Consider the following 18,418-nt stretch of genomic DNA (forward strand, 5'->3'; position numbering starts at 1 on the left):
GGAAATGGCGTAGAATGGCCAGCGAGGTCCCCGGACCTGTCGCCAATGGATTTTTTCTTTTGGGGGGCGCTCCATAACATAATTTATAAAAATGAAATCAATACCCCCCAAGACTTACATCAAAGAGTGGTATATCGTCAGCCTAATGTGAAAATTGTCAAGTTCCGAAACCTAAATTTTACAGGACAGCAAAAAACTATTTTATTTCTTTAAAAATAATGTTATTGGAGTGAAAGTGGAATTTGGATAAAAAAACATTAGGGAACTGCTATTAAGTATTGATTTTTTTATAATAGTTATATATATATATATATATATATATATATATATATATATATATATATATATATATATATATATATATATATATATATATATTCTTAGTTCTTCATATATATATATATATATATATATATATATATATATACGGGATTTTGATTAGACATTGGTTGTCCATTAATCAAGCATGCAGCTACTGCTGCTTTCCCGTTCGCCTCGCCAAACCTCTCTATCAAATGCATCCAGCTCTTTCAGCTCTCTGGATGCCATCGCTTGCCTAATTGTGTTTGTTCCACGACCTTCTTGGTCTACCTTGCTTTCTTTCTTTGTGGAGGACTCCACTGAAACAGACGTTTCTGGCCATCGACCTTCCGGCATTCTTAATAGATGGCCAAACCACTTGAGACCCTGTCTATAATTGTCTCTTGGAGCATTCATTCGGTGTCTAATCTCTATGTTGGTAATTCGGTCCATTTTCGATACACCTGCGCTCCTTCTGAGATAGTCCATTTCGACTGCTGTAAGTCTCTGTTTCATTTCGGCTGTTAGAGCCCATACTTCGCAACCATAGCACACCACAGATTCCACCAAGATTTGTCCCAGCCGTTTTTTGGTTCTAAGAGAGAGATGCTGATCCCACCACAATGAATTCAAGCATCCCACTACTCTCTTGCCAGCTTGAATGCGGAGTTTAATTTCGTCCTCTCCAATGCCCTGTTTTTAATACCCTAAATACGGAGGATATAATACCAAATGCATTTTCCACTATCCTACGAGCACGACTGATGCGATAGTTGAAAATTCTTTCACCTGAACCTCTATCGTGCAGACCTGCATATGGTTTTAGAAGATGTGGCTGTAGTGTGAAAGCGTCATCGCCTATGAAAGCGTAAGGTACAGGATTTGATCTTCCAGGCAATGGACTGGCTTCAGGCAAATTCAAGTCATTTTTTGCAATTAATGATTTTAAAGTAGTATTTGCAAATACATCGCCATCGGAAATTCGGCCTTGACATCCAGCATTCACAAAAATAAAACAATAATTTGCATCAACTACTCCGAAAAGAACAATGCTGAAAAGCCCTTATAATTAAAGTATTCCGTTCCACTTCCAAAGGGGCTTGTAACATAACGTGTTTTCCATCCATGGAAACTCTGAGGCAGTTTGGAAAATTCCATTGTCGATAAAAATCTGTAGCAATACCCTGCCACTCTTCTGCCGTTGTAGGTAACTGAAAAGAAATAAAACTCTGTATAGATATACCTATAGCTCTTTCTCCCTCTGTTATGCGTAACGTGACGCTCCATCAAATTTAATTATCAATTATCGTCCAATTATCGAATAGCCGCCTAAGAAGTTTCGCTTCAGAAATGAAAAAGTAACGGTCGATATTAACTAACTATTTTATAATTACTAATTTAATCTGAAATTTATGATTTACATACCTTAACATTCTCTTGTAAACATTCTATTAGTGCATCACATACTTCAGGCACAATAAGTGATATAAGTTGTTTAGAAACTTTAAATAAGTACATTAGACTTTGATAGGAGTCTCCAGTCGCCAAAAACCGTAACGTTATTGCTAGCCGTTCTACAACAGGTACTGCATCCCTAAATCGTGTCAGATTTTGAATCTTTGGACCAATTAGATTTATCCGGTGCTCAAAGTCAGAACTACTCTTCCTACAAAATTTTTGAAACTCCCCTTGTATTCTAATCCCCAATTCAGAGGGGCGCAATCATCCTTTTTAGATCTTCTAATAGATGAGTTCCACTATATATAGACCTTGCTTGTAGGCTATGGCGGACCCAAACCGCCTTTTTTTTCTCGATTTTCTTCACTTTCTTCAAAAATAATTACGCACGCCGCTGCTGCGAGCAGAGCATCTTTCTCGCCAAACAATTCATGATTACTAAAACTATAATGTGGACGTCGCCAGGTTTTTTAACATGTTACATGTAGCTTGTTATATAGCAATGTTATATAACATGTTACTAAATGTGGACCCTCCTTTAGGTAGGTAAATACTAGCGTTGTTTTATTATGTGAAATTTGAATAAGTCCATCTTTGTACTGAATATAAGAATGAATTTTGCATAACTCCTTTATTTTTCAACAGGTAACTATTATCATCTATTATCATCAACAGGTAACTATTATAATGATACGGAACATGAAAACATCAAAAAGCATTATATCAAGCGGCACATGAAGCTTTGGGATACGAAGCTGAAAAACACGTAAAAAGGAAACCGTCGTGGCTCACTGACGAAATTAAATACTTAATAACAGAAAAACATAAGGCTTATAACAACTGGCTTACAAACAGGACAACGGAGAACAGGTATCAATACAAACTTAGGAAACAACGAAGTCAGACAAGCAATAAAACAAAAAAAAAACAGAACTTGGGAAAACAAATGCGTGGAGATTGAGAGCATGATAGGAGGTGCCCAGAGCACAGAAGTCTGGAGAACTATTAGAGAACTAAAATCAGATACAAAGGTAAGTGAAACAGCAACACATGGATTGACCTAAAAACCTGGACATCCCACTACAAGGCACTATTAATTGAAAGTAGGCCAGAGGACATAGCAGAAGACTCAGCCAATATAGAAGAACATCTAGAAACAAAACTAAATATATCAGTGGCACAAGTAAAAATTCGATAGCAAGCTTAGTGTTTTTTTAATTAATATTCAGTCCTTAAGACATAAAACGGATGAATTATATCTTTTATTAGAAGAGCTCAATTTTCCAGAAATTGTTGCCATAACTGAACATTGGTTAAATATGGATGAGCCTGTATTTGTCAAAAAATACACTACATTAACTAGATTCAATAGAAGTAACTCATCTCATGGAGGTACTATGATAATGTCTACTAACAACGACTTTTCGGCAGTAACTAAGTTCGATACTCTGATATCCGAAAATTTTTTGAATTTTCCGTCGTTTATCATAATGCTTTTGACCTCTATATTATTTGTATTTACAGAACACCTGACGCTGACGTACATATTTTCAGTCAAAATTGCTAAGCTTGCTTGAATCCCTACCTATAAAAAGTAAATTAATTTTGTGTGGCGATCTGAATATTGACTTTTCCAGTGTGTGTGCAGCTAAGGAGTCTCTCCAGTCCATTTTTCATTCTTTTAGTATACTCATGCATGTTGATTCACCACAAGTAAAAAAAGAACTTAATAAGATGAAAAATAAAAGATCTCCAGGTCCAGGTAATATCCCAGCTGAGCTACTAAAATGCAGGGGGCTACGCTCTGATCGAACGTTTGCAGCCCTTATGAAGAAGTGCCTAGCAATCAATAGAATACCCTCAAGAATGGAAAACCTCTCATTTAGTATCCATATTCAAAAAGGGAAATCGGAGAGACCCTCCTGGATGCTACAGAGGACTATGTGAATTGTACGATGGGCAGGTTGTTTAGTAAAATTCTACAATCCAAACTTAGAGCAAATATTGGCCATAAAATGGAGAGGACCAAAGTGGATTTAGACCGGGCAGATCTTGTGTTGACAACCTTTTCATACTTCAGCAGCTTCTGAAAAACAAATATCCGTAGAACAGGAAGTTCACTTGGCTTTTGTAGATCTTGAAAGCCTACGACGATACAATACCCCGTCAAAAAATTGTGGAAGGCCTCGAACGGCTAGACTGGAAATAATTAAACAACTGTACAATAATAATAATGTATCGCTCATAAAAGTAGGAAATCGACTGTCTGAACCTATACCAACCACAAAGGGTCTCAGACAGGGCTGCAGTCTCTCCCCTTGCTTTTCAACGCCTATGTAGAAGTCGCGCTAGAAGAATGGAAAAGACAATGTGAACCTATGGGTATTCCTATAGGCGCACAAAAATTGTTCACTTTAAAATTTGCTGACGACCAGATAGTGCTTGAGCAGGATGCGTTTGACCTTGAATATATGATGAGAAGACTCTATGTACAATATGAGAAGTGGGGTCTACAAGTAAGTCTTAAAAAACAGAATATCTAGTAGTCAATAGTGAAGCGGCCTTTGAAGTTCTGATTACCGATGATACTCAGGTCACACAAGTCAACAACTTCAAATTTAATAAATATTTAGGGTCAATCGTGACTAAACAGGGCATTGGAGAGGACGAAATTAAACTCCGCATTCAAGCTGGCAAGAGAGTAGTGGGATGCTTGAATTCATTGTGGTGGGATCAGCATCTCTCTCTAGAACCAAAAACGGCTGGGACAAATCTTGGTGGAATCTGTGGTGTGCTATGGTTGCGAAGTATGGGCTCTAACAGCCGAAATGAAACGGAGACTTACAGCAGTCGAAATGGACTATCTCAGAAGGAGCGCAGGTGTATCGAAAATGGACCGAATTACCAACATAGAGATTAGACACCGAATGAATGCTCCAGAGACAATTATAGACAGGGTCTCAAGTGGTTTGGCCATCTATTAAGAATGCCGGAAGGTCGATGGCCGAAACGTCTGTTTCAGTGGAGTCCTCCACAAAGAAGAAAGCGAGGTAGACCAAGAAGGTCGTGGAACAACACAATTAGGCAAGCGATGGCATCCAGAGAGCTGGAAGAGCTGGATGCATTTGATAGAGAAGTTTGGCGAAGGCGAACGGAAAGCAGCAGTAGCTGCATGCTTGATTAATGGACAACCAATGTCTAATCTAAAATCCTGTATATATATATATATATATATATATATATATATATATATATATATATATATATATATATATATATATATATATAAAATATTATTTTAGTTAAAATATCATTTACTCATTTCCTGGGACACCCTGTATATATATATATATATATATATATATATATATATATATATATATATATATATATATATATATATATATATATATATATATATATATATATATATATATATATATATATATATATATATATATATATATATATACAGGGTGTCCCAGAAATGAGTGCAGATATTTTAACTGGTAGTATAGTTCAACCCCAGAAACACGCCTATGAGGTTTTTTTGCGAAAAAAAATGTTGAAAATTTTATATTTTTCTTGACATTTTCCGGAAAATATTGAAAAACTTTTGAGTGCCACTGTTCACTCCCCTGGGAAATTCGTTTACCGGGCATAGAGAGTGTCGGAGAGAATGCAACGTTGCCACCTCCTACACCATACCCACATTCTGCATGTTTATCTTTAAATTCAATTATTTTAAGTTGCTACAGAAAAAAATACGAAAATTCATTTTATTCATATTAGTGTAGATTGCTCTACTAATTCTAGAGAAACGCGCAATATTTTAAATACTTTTTACAGTGGAGTAAACTGAAAAATAAATCTTAACAATTATAGCTTCTTTTTCGCCATATTAGGAAATATTTTCAATCGTTTCAATAAACAATTATAACCTTTAATGTTTAGTTAGAGCTTACCCCCTTTTAATGAAAGTGTTTTTATCCAGCACACATATACGTAAACACATACACACCAAATATCTATTAAACTGAACATCACAAACCTATCACATGCCTATCACTTTTAAAATATTATTTAAAATTTTTCACATGACAATAATCAAACACTAAACTCATAAATACATAAAAAATGTTAAAAAAACTTGCTTTAATAACTACTTATATCCAGAGGCTGATGGTAGACAGTCCGGGGTTTTCTTCGACATTTCTTCAAAACCGACGCAACCCCGACAACGATTTCGAAAACACTGAAGGAATTACAAATTACAAATTTTTATTTAGAAATTTTTACCTTAGCGTCCCTCTACTGGACTGATGTATTACTATTATGGGTCAACGTTTTGGTGGTTGTATAAAGATAGATAAATCAATTTTCTAAATGTTTAATGTATGGAGTAGGGATATCCCAAAAATAAAATAAAAGTACAAGAGAGGGTATACCCAAGAAAGAATTAAGGTAAAATCAAAGAGTATTCTACGTTATCTAAAATATAAAAATATGGGAAGCCCCGACAAAAATCTGACACCTGATATCAAAGCGATAAACAAACATCGGCGCATGCGGCAGCGAGCACTTACACTTAATTTTTCAGTTCATTGCTAGATGGCCTTTTACTAGGGATGCACTGCAAACAAATATTCCAGCAAAACTAAAGTGTTTTTTCTTATTCTAAATTCTAACAAATAAATAAACCTGTAAAACTGTATAAATAAAATCGGTCTTCGATTTAAAAAAATTAAAAAGATCGATTATACCAAAAAATCGTTTGATAAAATCACGTCGATTTGATAATAATCGATTCGAATCGTACATCCCTAGTATGGTGTGTAGTTTAAGGTTATGTTTATGGTTAATCGTGGGTTATTAAACTCCCACAAAAACAAAACAGAAAAACAACAAAAACAATGCAAACAATGCCAAATAAACCTGTAAAAAGTACTTTTATTATTCAAAATGAAATATCATATAATTCAGTTGGTATACGAATATTTTTTGATTTATTTATAATGTTTGGTGTCAAAAAATATGTGAGAAATGAGGTAAACAGTTTAAATGTCTTAATAAATTGTTTTAATTTATTAACCTTTCAGGTATCTACCCAATGGTAGGAAGAAATTAATTATGTAATGGTAGGAAAAAATAATTTCACTTTAATTATGTATTAGAAAATCAGTAATCTTAAATTAGGATGCATCAATGGAGAAGAAGGCAATTGTAATCACAATACAATAATAGATCTACAAATACCAAGCAATACATTAAATCAAAAATCTCAGTAACACTGTTATTATGTACTCCTGTGGTCTTATTAAGTATAAAGTTTTGTTTTACATGAAAATAATTATCCCATTTAATTATGCATTAAATTTTAGTGTCAGCTTATTGATAGCTCGATTACCAGTCAAATAGTTTCGATGTTTTCTATACTATGAAGAAAATTTGATCTGATTAGATTAATTCAGATGTAAATTTATGTTATACGGTAAGATATTTTTAAACAAACTAAGAAAGTTCTCTTCAGACAAGTTCTGGTCTGAAATTGCAAATATTAACGAAAAAGTTATACATGTAGTTTTCTATTCATAAATGATATTATTGATTTTATTCTAGGTGAATGTATCGAGTCATATATTATGCAGAATATATTGAGAAAAATGGTAAACTAACTAAAAGTGCTAACAAAATTTCTTAGGAAGTTATCGATATACCTAATTATTAGAAGCTGTAACAAATGTTCAAAGAGTCAGAGTATACTTTATTAGAAGTGTGTTAGATAGAATTATACACTTTAAAGAAAATATCTTTTATTATTGCAGGTAATGCATATTGTGTAATGCATATAATATGTGAAATCTATTATTACATACAAAGATTGAAAATTATTTAAACAGCTACCTGTATGTTGTCTCACAAATCTTACATTTAGTGAATGGGTTATTAAAAATTGAACATATTTACACACAGAATATTGTGGATATGGATATCTGGAAAGCATGTGATAACCATTTTATTTTTAGGATTTTGAAATGATTACATAAATATACTAACAACAAATTGCAATGCATCTGTATATTAGAGACAAAGATGAAAGAGAGTAACAAGAATATATGTATTCAAAAGAAAAATATCAAGACCATTTGTAGTAATTAAAATAAAGAATAAAATACATAAAATGTACCATATGATCGAAAAAACGGCGTCTAGTTGGCTGGGAAATGACAATCAATGACATTTCCTATATAAATTTACATATAAATGACAGCGACCTTCATTTCATAGCCATCGTTGACGCTGTTTTTCTCGATCATACGGTAGTTTATGTGTGAACAAATTCTCATTTCATATAAAAATTGGAGCTCTATCTAGAGAGTATATTTGAATATAAATGTTTTATGTATTGAAGGGGACTGTAGTTTTCAAATATAATAAAGAAAATAGACTAAAAAACATGTGTGTAAGTTCTTTTTAAACTATTCTGTAGTTACGTAAATGTGTTTCAAATAGGTTGCTTTTCACACAAAGTCAATACACAGTAATTATGCTTTTACTTTTTTCAAAACACACTCTTGTTTTTTATTATCAGAGAGTTATTAATATTAGAAAATTTAGTTACATGAATATAATAGAGTAAATATTATGTTTCAAGTTTCAAATAATTAGGATATGATATGAGTCATAATAGCTTAAATATGATTGCTAATAAAAATACCTAGTTTATACACAATACTTAGATATATCTCTTTAAATATAAATTAGTATTGCCACCATGTGATTAATGGGAAATACATGGTCGTGAGAAAAATGGCGTCAGCGATGGCTATGTGATAAAGATCGCTGTCAATTTATGTGTAAAATTTTATGGAGAATGTCACCGACCGTTATTTTCAAGCCATTCTGACGCCGTTTTTTCGACCATACGGTATTTCTAGGTATGGAATTATGTCTCTAATATGTAGTTAGGGTAATTTTTTTCCATTTGCCTATTGTTAATTATAACGTCGTCAAACTATAAAATTTGCTATATTTTTTACTTAAATTTTTTACTAATATCAGAACATGCTTTGAATAGTTTAATTAGTAATAAAGCTAACTAACATGTTCAGTTATTTTTTTCTATAAAGCTTTTTTTGATAAAAAAATAAGTATACCTGCTAAGACGTTAAATTGCCTGAGAAATTACGATCGATGCCATTTACCATCCACTTTTTTACACAATAAAAAATGCCATCGATCGTAATTTCAAAAGCAGAAAACTTGCCGCCGTTTTTTTCCAATGAAATGGGCGGTGTGGGGAGAAAATTACAGATTCCTGTGTATTATATTAACGACATTATTAATCGCATGTACACAAAGCATGTACATTCTATTAGAAATCGATCTAATTTCTAATATTGTCGAGCTTTTAAAATTCGAGAAAGTGATCGGAGATTGTGTTTAAAGTGTTGTGAAATGTTCGTTAGTGCATATTTTTGTGTCGGTAATCGGTATCGGTATAGGCAAATTGCGATGGAGTATACAAATTCGAAGAAGGTGGATATGTTAAGAGCATAGGTACTTTCTGACAGGGGAAAGCGCTGTAGAAGCTCGGAGACTTATTCCGAAGAGTATCCGAATAGATAAATCCCTAATGCTCAAACCTTTGTAAGTATGGTTCAGCATTTGAGGGATTCGGGAAAGCAACGAAGAATTGCTGCAAAACGTTAAAAATTCCATGCTCAGAAGAAGGAGAGCATGTATTGAAATGGAGGTCGTCATGAACAATTATTGTAATAGCATGCAGTCAAGAAGCGAAGGGTATACCGGGTGGTGCATCCTTGGAAATATATTATATCCATGCAAATTTTGAACTGTCGAGATATTGGATCCCCTTTTGTGCAAATTAGTAATGTATCTTTAAAACCATTTACGATTTAGCAAAATTAATAGGGAGAGCCAATATTTTCACAGTTGAAAATTTGTATAGTGTTGTTAAGAATTGTAGTGAAGTGATGTTATTAAGTGTAGTTTTAGTGCTTTAGTGTAGTTTAAGTGTAGTTATGTGCAGTTTTAAGAGTGGTAAAATGGAAAAAAGAAAGCTCTGCAGTTGTATCTCTGCTATAGGGATATCTTTTTATTGTTTGGCAAGTTTTTTCTCTTTAGTTTAATTTGTGTAATGTGGAAAGTAGGGCTACTGGCGATCACCCACTTAAAAAAAGTAACGCACCTCTGCAGAACCTCTTGGTTGGTGTGGATTTTGCAAGTACTTTTAAGTCTTTTCTAGTCGATGTGGCAACAGCGGGCGGCGAATGAAGCCGAGATCCGCGAGATTCCCCGGCGGCTCTCAAAATGTCGCAATTTTTTTTAACTTTCAAAGTTAAATAACTCGGTTATTTTCAATCTATTTTAAAAAATGGTAAAGAGAAAATATGTTTCTTTTGGCCAGATCTACCACCCCTTAAAATATCTGCACTCATTTCTGGGACACCCTGTATATATATATATATATATATATATATATATATATATATATATATATATATATATATATATATATAACCATATATATATATATATATATATATATATATATATATATATATATATATATATATATATATATATATATATATATATATACAGGATTTTGATTAGACATTGGTTGTCCATTAATCAAACGCATGCAGCTACTGCTGCTTTCCCGTTCGCCTTCGCCAAACCTCTCTATCAAATGCGCATCCAGCTCTCCAGCCTCTGGATGCCATCGCATGCCTAATTGTGTTGTTCCACGACCTTCTTGGTCTACCTCGCTTTCTTCTTTGTGGAGGACTCCACTGAAACAGACGTTTCGGCCATCGACCTTCCGGCATTCTTAATAGATGGCCAAACCACTTGAGACCCTGTCTATAATTGTCTCTGGAGCATTCATTCGGTGTCTAATCTCTATGTTGGTAATTCGGTCCATTTTCGATACACCTGCGCTCCTTCTGAGATAGTCCATTTCGACTGCTGTAAGTCTCCGTTTCATTTCGGCTGTTAGAGCCCATACTTCGCAACCATAGCACACCACAGATTCCACCAAGATTTGTCCCAGCCGTTTTTTGGTTCTAAGAGAGAGATGCTGATCCCACCACAATGAATTCAAGCATCCCACTACTCTCTTGCCAGCTTGAATGCGGAGTTTAATTTCGTCCTCTCCAATGCCCTGTTTAGTCACGATTGACCCTAAATATTTATTAAATTTGAAGTTGTTGACTTGTGTGACCTGAGTATCATCGGTAATCAGAACTTCAAAGGCCGCTTCACTATTGACTACTAGATATTCTGTTTTTTAAGACTTACTTGTAGACCCCACTTCTCATATTGTACATAGAGTCTTCTCATCATATATTCAAGGTCAAACGCATCCTGCTCAAGCACCACCTGGTCGTCAGCAAAATTTAAAGTGAACAATTTTTGTGCGCCTATAGGAATACCCATAGGTTCACATTGTCTTTTCCATTCTTCTAGCGCGACTTCTACATAGGCGTTGAAAAGCAAAGGGGAGAGACTGCAGCCCTGTCTGAGACCCTTTGTGGTTAGTATAGGTTCAGACAGTCGATTTCCTACTTTTATGAGCGATACATTATTATTGTACAGTTGTTTAATTATTTCCAGTCTAGCCGTTCGAGGGCCTTCCACAATTTTTGACGGGGTATTGTATCGTAGGCTTTTTCAAGATCTACAAAAGCCAAGTGAACTTCCTGTTCTACGGATATTTGTTTTTCCAGAAGCTGCTGAAGTATGAAAAGGTTGTCAACACAAGATCTGCCCGGTCTAAATCCACTTTGGTCCTCTCCAATTTTATGGCCAACATTTGCTCTAAGTTTGGATTGTAGAATTTTACTAAACAACCTGCCCATCGTACAATTCACACTTAGTCCTCTGTAGCATCCAGGGTCTCTCCGATTTCCCTTTTTGAATATGGATACTAAATGAGAGGTTTTCCATTCTTGGGGTATTCTATTGATTGCTAGGCACTTCTTCATAAGGGCTACCAAACGTTCGATCAGAGCGTAGCCCCCGCATTTTAGTAGCTCAGCTGGGATATTACCTGGACCTGGAGATCTTTTATTTTTCATCTTATTAAGTTCTTTTTTTACTTGTGGTGAGTCAACATGCATGAGTATACTAAAAGAATGAAAAATGGACTGGAGAGACTCCTTAGCTGCACACACACTGGAAAAGTCAATATTCAGATCGCCACACAAAATTAATTTACTTTTTATAGGTAGGGATTCAAGCAAGCTTAGCAATTTTTGACTGAAAATATGTACGTCAGCGTCAGGTGTTCTGTAAATACAAATAATATAGAGGTCAAAAGCATTATGATAAACGACGGAAAATTCAAAAATGTTTTCGGATATCAGAGTATCGAACTTAGTTACTGCCGAAAAGTCGTTGTTAGTAGACATTATCATAGTACCTCCATGAGATGAGTTACTTCTATCGAATCTAGTTAATGTAGTGTATTTTTTGACAAATACAGGCTCATCCATATTTAACCAATGTTCAGTTATGGCATCAATTTCTGGAAAATTGAGCTCTTCTAATAAAAGATATAATTCATCCGTTTTATGTCGTAAGGACTGAATATTAATTAAAAAAACACTAAGCTTGCTATCGAATTTTTACTTGTGCCACTGATATATTTAGTTTTGTTTCTAGATGTTCTTCTATATTGGCTGAGTCTTCTGCTATGTCCTCTGGCCTACTTTCAATTAATAGTGCCTTGTAGTGGGATGTCCAGGTTTTTAGGTCAATCCATGTGTTGTTCCTTACCTTTGTATCTGATTTTAGTTCTCTAATAGTTCTCCAGACTTCTGTGCTCTGGGCACCTCCTATCATGCTCTCAATCTCCACGCATTTGTTTTCCCAAGTTCTGTTTTTTTTCTTGTTTTATTGCTTGTCTGACTTCGTTGTTTCTAAGTTTGTATTGATACCTGTTCTCCGTTGTCCTGTTTGTAAGCCAGTTGTTATAAGCCTTATGTTTTTCTGTTATTAAGTATTTAATTTCGTCAGTGAGCCACGACGGTTTCCTTTTTACGTGTTTTCCAGCTTCGTATCCCAAAGCTTCATGTGCCGCTTGATATAATGCTTTTTTGATGTTTTCATGTTCCGTATCATTATAATAGTTACCTGTTGATGATAATAGATGATAATAGTTACCTGTTGAAAAATAAAGGAGTTATGCAAAATTCATTCTTATATTCAGTACAAAGATGGACTTATTCAAATTTCACATAATAAAACAACGCTAGTATTTACCTACCTAAAGGAGGGTCCACATTTAGTAACATGTTATATAACATTGCTATATAACAAGCTACATGTAACATGTTAAAAAACCTGGCGACGTCCACATTATAGTTTTAGTAATCATGAATTGTTTTGGCGAGAAAGATGCTCTGCTCGCAGCAGCGGCGTGCGTAATTATTTTTGAAGAAAGTGAAAGAAAATCGAGAAAAAGGCGGTTTTGGGTCCGCCATAGCCTACAAGCAAGGTCTATATATAGTGGAACTCATCTATTAGAAGATCTAAAAAAGGATGATTGCGCCCCTCTGAATTGGGGATTAGAATACAAGGGGAGTTTCAAAAATTTTTGTAGGATGAGTAGTTCTGACTTTGAGCACCTGATAAATCTAATTGGTCCAAAGATTCAAAAATCTGACACACGATTTAGGGATGCAGTACCTGTTGTAGAACGGCTAGCAATAACGTTACGGTTTTTGGCGACTGGAGACTCCTATCAAAGTCTAATGTACTTATTTAAAGTTTCTAAACAACTTATATCACTTATTGTGCCTGAAGTATGTGATGCACTAATAGAATGTTTACAAGAGAATGTTAAGGTATGTAAATCATAAATTTCAGATTAAATTAGTAATTATAAAATAGTTAGTTAATATCGACCGTTACTTTTTCATTTCTGAAGCGAAACTTCTTAGGCGGCTATTCGATAATTGGACGATAATTGATAATTAAATTTGATGGAGGCGTCACGTTTACGCATAACAGAGGGAGAAAGAGCTATAGGTATATCTATACAGAGTTTTATTTCTTTTTCAGTTACCTACAACGGCAGAAGAGTGGCAGGGTATTGCTACAGATTTTTATCGACAATGGAATTTTCCAAACTGCCTCGGTTCCATGGATGGAAAACACGTTATGTTACAAGCCCCTTTTGGAAGTGGAACGGAATACTTTAATTATAAGGGCTTTTTCAGCATTGTTCTTTTCGGAGTAGTTGATGCAAATTATTGTTTTATTTTTGTGAATGCTGGATGTCAAGGCCGAATTTCCGATGGCGGTGTATTTGCAAATACTACTTTAAAATCATTAATTGCAAAAAATGACTTGAATTTGCCTGAAGCCAGTCCATTGCCTGGAAGATCAAATCCTGTACCTTACGCTTTCATAGGCGATGACGCTTTCACACTACAGCCACATCTTCTAAAACCATATGCAGGTCTGCACGATAGAGGTTCAGGTGAAAGAATTTTCAACTATCGCATCAGTCGTGCTCGTAGGATAGTGGAAAATGCATTTGGTATTATATCCTCCGTATTTAGGGTATTAAGAAAGCCAATGCTTATTGAACCAAATAAAGCAACAAAAGTCGTGTTGGCTTGTGTGCATTTACACAATTTTCTAAAAAGGAGCTCTACATCAAAAAATATTTACACACCTCCTGGGACGTTCGACACAGAAGATTTTGAAAGTGGAACAATGATATCGGGGCAATGGAGGGTAGATCAAACGAATATGACTTCATTATTTCCGTTACGTAAAGTACCAAGGAAAGCATCAGCAAGTGCTTATGAGATAAGAGATGAATTTCGTGATTTTTTTCTAACAAGCCAGGGCAAAGTCGCATGGCAAGATAAATATTGAAGTTTAAACAGTTTTGATTGGTTAAATAAAAATATTTGAAGTTCAGTTATATAGTTTTATTTAAATTCAAATGATAATTATAATAATTATGATTACAAATAACGATATAAATGATAATAAAAATAAAATAAACCTAATCCTAGTAATACAAAAGTAGTCGTTTGTCTTTACGTCTCCAGATTGTCTTTACAAGAGGAAAAACTTTTTTATTATTGACGTTTTGAAAAAAACTGCAATCTTCATAACAATTTTTGCTTGTTCGAAAATGGCTAGTCCGGTTTATACTTTTCCAAATTTCCATACCGTTTTAGAGAAAATTAAGAAAAACATGAAAATATGGTTGAATTTTGCAAGTCCTAAAAATTAAAAGGCGTTTCTATGGTAATATAACTTCATTTTCATTCATTGATATAATGTTATATGTTTTGTGATTGTTATTGATAGAATTTTAATTAACGTCACGTTTTTTGCTGTTTTAAAATATTAAAGAAGCACAAAATTTATTTAGTTCAATGCTACGAAAAAACAGTTACCAGAAAATGTGATACTTCATCAACGGCAAAAAATATAACGTTAATCAAAATTAATAATAAGCATCTATCAAAGAATGAAATCTAAATTATATTAGCATAGAAACGCGTTTTGATTTTTAGGACTTTCAATTTTTAGAAAAAAAATCAACCTTATTTTCACGTTTTTTAATTTCTCTAAAACGGTATGAAAATTTGAAAAACTAGAAACGGGATTAACCATTTTAGAATAAGCAAATGTTTTTATAAAAAATGCATTTTTCTCAAAATATCAATAATAAAAAGGTTTTTCCTATTGTAAAGACAATCCGGGGACCTACAGTAGAACAAGCGTTGAAAACAGTAGTAGGCCAAAATAAGTGGTTAGAATTATTCTTGGTTAAAGGCCGCGAAATATTGAGAGGCTGAGATAGATGAGGGTGATGCAGGCTGAGAAGATTCGCCTCGAATACTGGAGCCTTCCGGTTGATATTGATGCTGAATAATAGGAGAGGTAGGCTGAGAAGATTGATATTGAACATGAGCGGATACAGCTGGGTTAGAACATGCGTTTTCAAAATAAGATGAGGATGAATTGGATGTAGATGTATGTATATATAAGGGAGAATATCCGGATGTCTCACTTTTTTGTAATGTTTGCAATGCAGGAGTCTGGCATACATTTTTATTATAGACAATTGGGAAATTGCTTATATTACTATTCGGATCTTGATTTCTTTCATCGTTGTTCTGTACTAAACTTTGTCTGTGTCTTTGTTTTGCTATTAGAACTAAACGATCTATTTCCAACATAGTATTATCTCTGGTGATTTCGTCCAGCTCTTTTAACTTCTTGGCTAAAAGCTCTCCATATATGTCGCATACATCCCTCTTCGCGTTTTCTTTTATTGACTTTAACACAGCATAAGCCTCATCAGACCGTGTACTTGTTATTTCGCGCCTTGCTCGCTTTTTTGCAGGGGTTCGTGTGGATATTGATGGCGAATCTATGGTATATACTGAAATTAATATTAGAATATTTTTTAGAAACGATGTTATAGAAACATTCCATTATTGTTTACCTCCAGGAGACTGCTCCGCTTCGTTGTCATTATTTTGAATTGAAACGTTGTCCAATTGTTCCGTTTCGGTTATCTGAAATCGTAAGTATATGCTCTATTAGTATAACCCGATTTATATTTGAAATGATAGAGTAATTCTACGTTTTCATTTCTATAACTTACAGAAAATAATTTTATTATTTCAAAAAATAGACTTTTATGGTCTGCAGCTCCTATAATAAAAAAAAACTTAGGAATTTTGTTTAAATGCAAACCTAAAGTATGTATTAGGATGTATTTCCGGAAAATATTTTAACTTCTACAGGGTGGCTCAAAAAATTGTAAGTGGATCGGAATATTTTTTTAAATGGAACACCCTGTATATTATTGCATTTTTAGCTTCCTTTCTGATCACTTTACATAAGATAGTATTAAATATGTTTTGAGAGTTTCAGAGATATTAATAAATAAATAAAAAAAATGCTTTTTTCAGCCTTTTTTAAAAAAGTTATTATAAATACAAGAAATGACCAATGACAAATGAATGATGCTATCAAAACTATACTAGGTATTTATTATAGCTGTACTTATTTTGTTATAAATATTGTAATCTTAAACCTTACAGGGTGTCCAAAAATCTATGCCAAACTTTCTAAAATATAAAATTGTTTTTCTTAATTTTTTTAATGAAACATCCTGTATATTATTTTTTTTGTTAGATGGAGAATTAAAAAGTGGCATTTTTGGTATTTAAAGTATTTTAAAAATTTTATTTATAGGAGCTACAGATGTCCGACGCACTTTTGCCGGACCCTGTATGTTGATCAAAAAATAAATGAGTCGTGAACACTTACTTTGTTATAAATATTGTAATCTTAAACCATACAGGGTGTCCAAAAATCTATGCCAAACTTTCTAAAATATGAAATTGTTTTTCTTCATTTTTTTAAATGAAACACCTTGTATATAATTTTTTTTGTTAGATGGAGAATTAAAAAATGGCATTTTTTGTATTTAAACTATTTTAAAAATTTTATTTATAGGAGCTACAGATGGTCCGACGCACTTTTGCCGGACCCTGTATGTTGAACAAAAAATAAATGTGTCGTGAACACTTACTTTGTTATAAATATTGTAATCTTAAACTATACAGGGTGTCCAAAAATCTATGCCAAACTTTCTAAAATATAAAATTGTTTTTCTTCATTTTTTTAAATGAAACACCCTGTATATTTTTTTTTGTTAGATGGAGACTTAAAAAGTAGCATATTTCTATTTAAAGTATTTTAAAAATTTTATTTATAGGAGCTACAGATGTCCGACGCACTTTTGCCGGACCCTGTATGATGAACAAAAAATAAATGAGTCGTGAACAAAAATTATTTTTTCACAAATTAACTTACCTTTTCAATACCTGCCTCGGCTGTTTCCCGTGGCGTGTTTTTGTCCTTTAAAAATGTTAATAATTTAAACGCAAACCATTTTGAGTTGTACACTTCATCTAAACCAGCTCCAGATTTGCATTTTTTTTGTTCCCTCTGGAACTGGGGCCTATTAAACAACGCATTTTTTTTCGACTTCTTCTCTTTCCAAATTCATAATTTTTGAAATTTTTACCCATGCATCGTGCTTTTTTTGTTTGATTTTAAATGAGGGGCTGCGGATGTCCCACAATACTGTATTATCTCTATACAAGTCAATAAGTTGACAAGTCTGCTCTTTGGTCCACTCCATTAATAGTAATAATTAATAATAAATATTACTGACCAGTACATAAACAACCCAATCGACTCACCACACTAAAATTCTGTCGCGCACGTCTCTGAAAATATGAGCGGCTAAACTAGAAATTTAGCAAGTCTGGACGCCTTGTAACATGTTACAATAGCAGTGTCGCATAACATCTTTTGATCTTTACCGACCACAAATGGATAACATCTAACAAGTTATATAGCATCGAAATTTGCTACATATAACTAAAAAATATGTAACATGTTATATAACTTTGCTATATAGCAGTGTTATATAGCAAGTGTGGACCGTCCTTAAGGCATTAGTTTTATTAAATCGAAAATAACTACCAATAAAACATTAAAGAACTTGGAAGATAATAGTACACAACTTATTAGAAAATAATAATCAAATGGGTAAGTCTAATGGTACTAGGGATGG

General features: G+C 33.6%; 2 protein-coding genes and 1 pseudogene across 2 annotated transcripts; 1 reads left to right on the forward strand and 2 right to left on the reverse strand.

Annotated features, from left to right (window-relative positions):
- Positions 1-456: 456 nt before the first annotated feature.
- LOC115885691 lies at positions 457-816 on the reverse strand. Its single transcript, XM_030904676.1, has one exon. It carries the CDS (start codon positions 814-816, stop codon positions 457-459), a length of 360 nt encoding a protein of 119 aa, XP_030760536.1.
- Positions 817-829: 13 nt separating this feature from the next.
- LOC115885692 lies at positions 830-2,191 on the reverse strand (annotated as a pseudogene).
- A 10,205-nt stretch (positions 2,192-12,396) lies between these two features.
- LOC115885694 (protein ALP1-like) lies at positions 12,397-14,676 on the forward strand. Its single transcript, XM_030904677.1, has 2 exons — positions 12,397-13,634; positions 13,852-14,676. Exons 1-2 carry the CDS (start codon positions 13,164-13,166, stop codon positions 14,674-14,676), a joined length of 1,296 nt encoding a protein of 431 aa, XP_030760537.1. The 5' UTR covers positions 12,397-13,163.
- Positions 14,677-18,418: the final 3,742 nt, after the last annotated feature.

This window comes from Sitophilus oryzae, unplaced genomic scaffold, assembly GCF_002938485.1.
Source record: "Sitophilus oryzae breed Bouriz unplaced genomic scaffold, Soryzae_2.0 scaffold_41_pilon_pilon, whole genome shotgun sequence".
NCBI lineage: Eukaryota > Metazoa > Arthropoda > Insecta > Coleoptera > Curculionidae > Sitophilus > Sitophilus oryzae.

Excerpts from the sequence above, each read along its gene's own strand:
- LOC115885691 (XM_030904676.1), bottom strand. The coding sequence starts at position 816 with ATGAAACAGAGACTTACAGCAGTCGAAATGGACTATCTCAGAAGGAGC.
- LOC115885694 (XM_030904677.1), top strand. The coding sequence starts at position 13,164 with ATGAATTGTTTTGGCGAGAAAGATGCTCTGCTCGCAGCAGCGGCGTGC. Across the intron at positions 13,635-13,851 it reads GTTTACAAGAGAATGTTAAG|TTACCTACAACGGCAGAAGA; the intron begins GTATGTAAATCA and ends TTTCTTTTTCAG.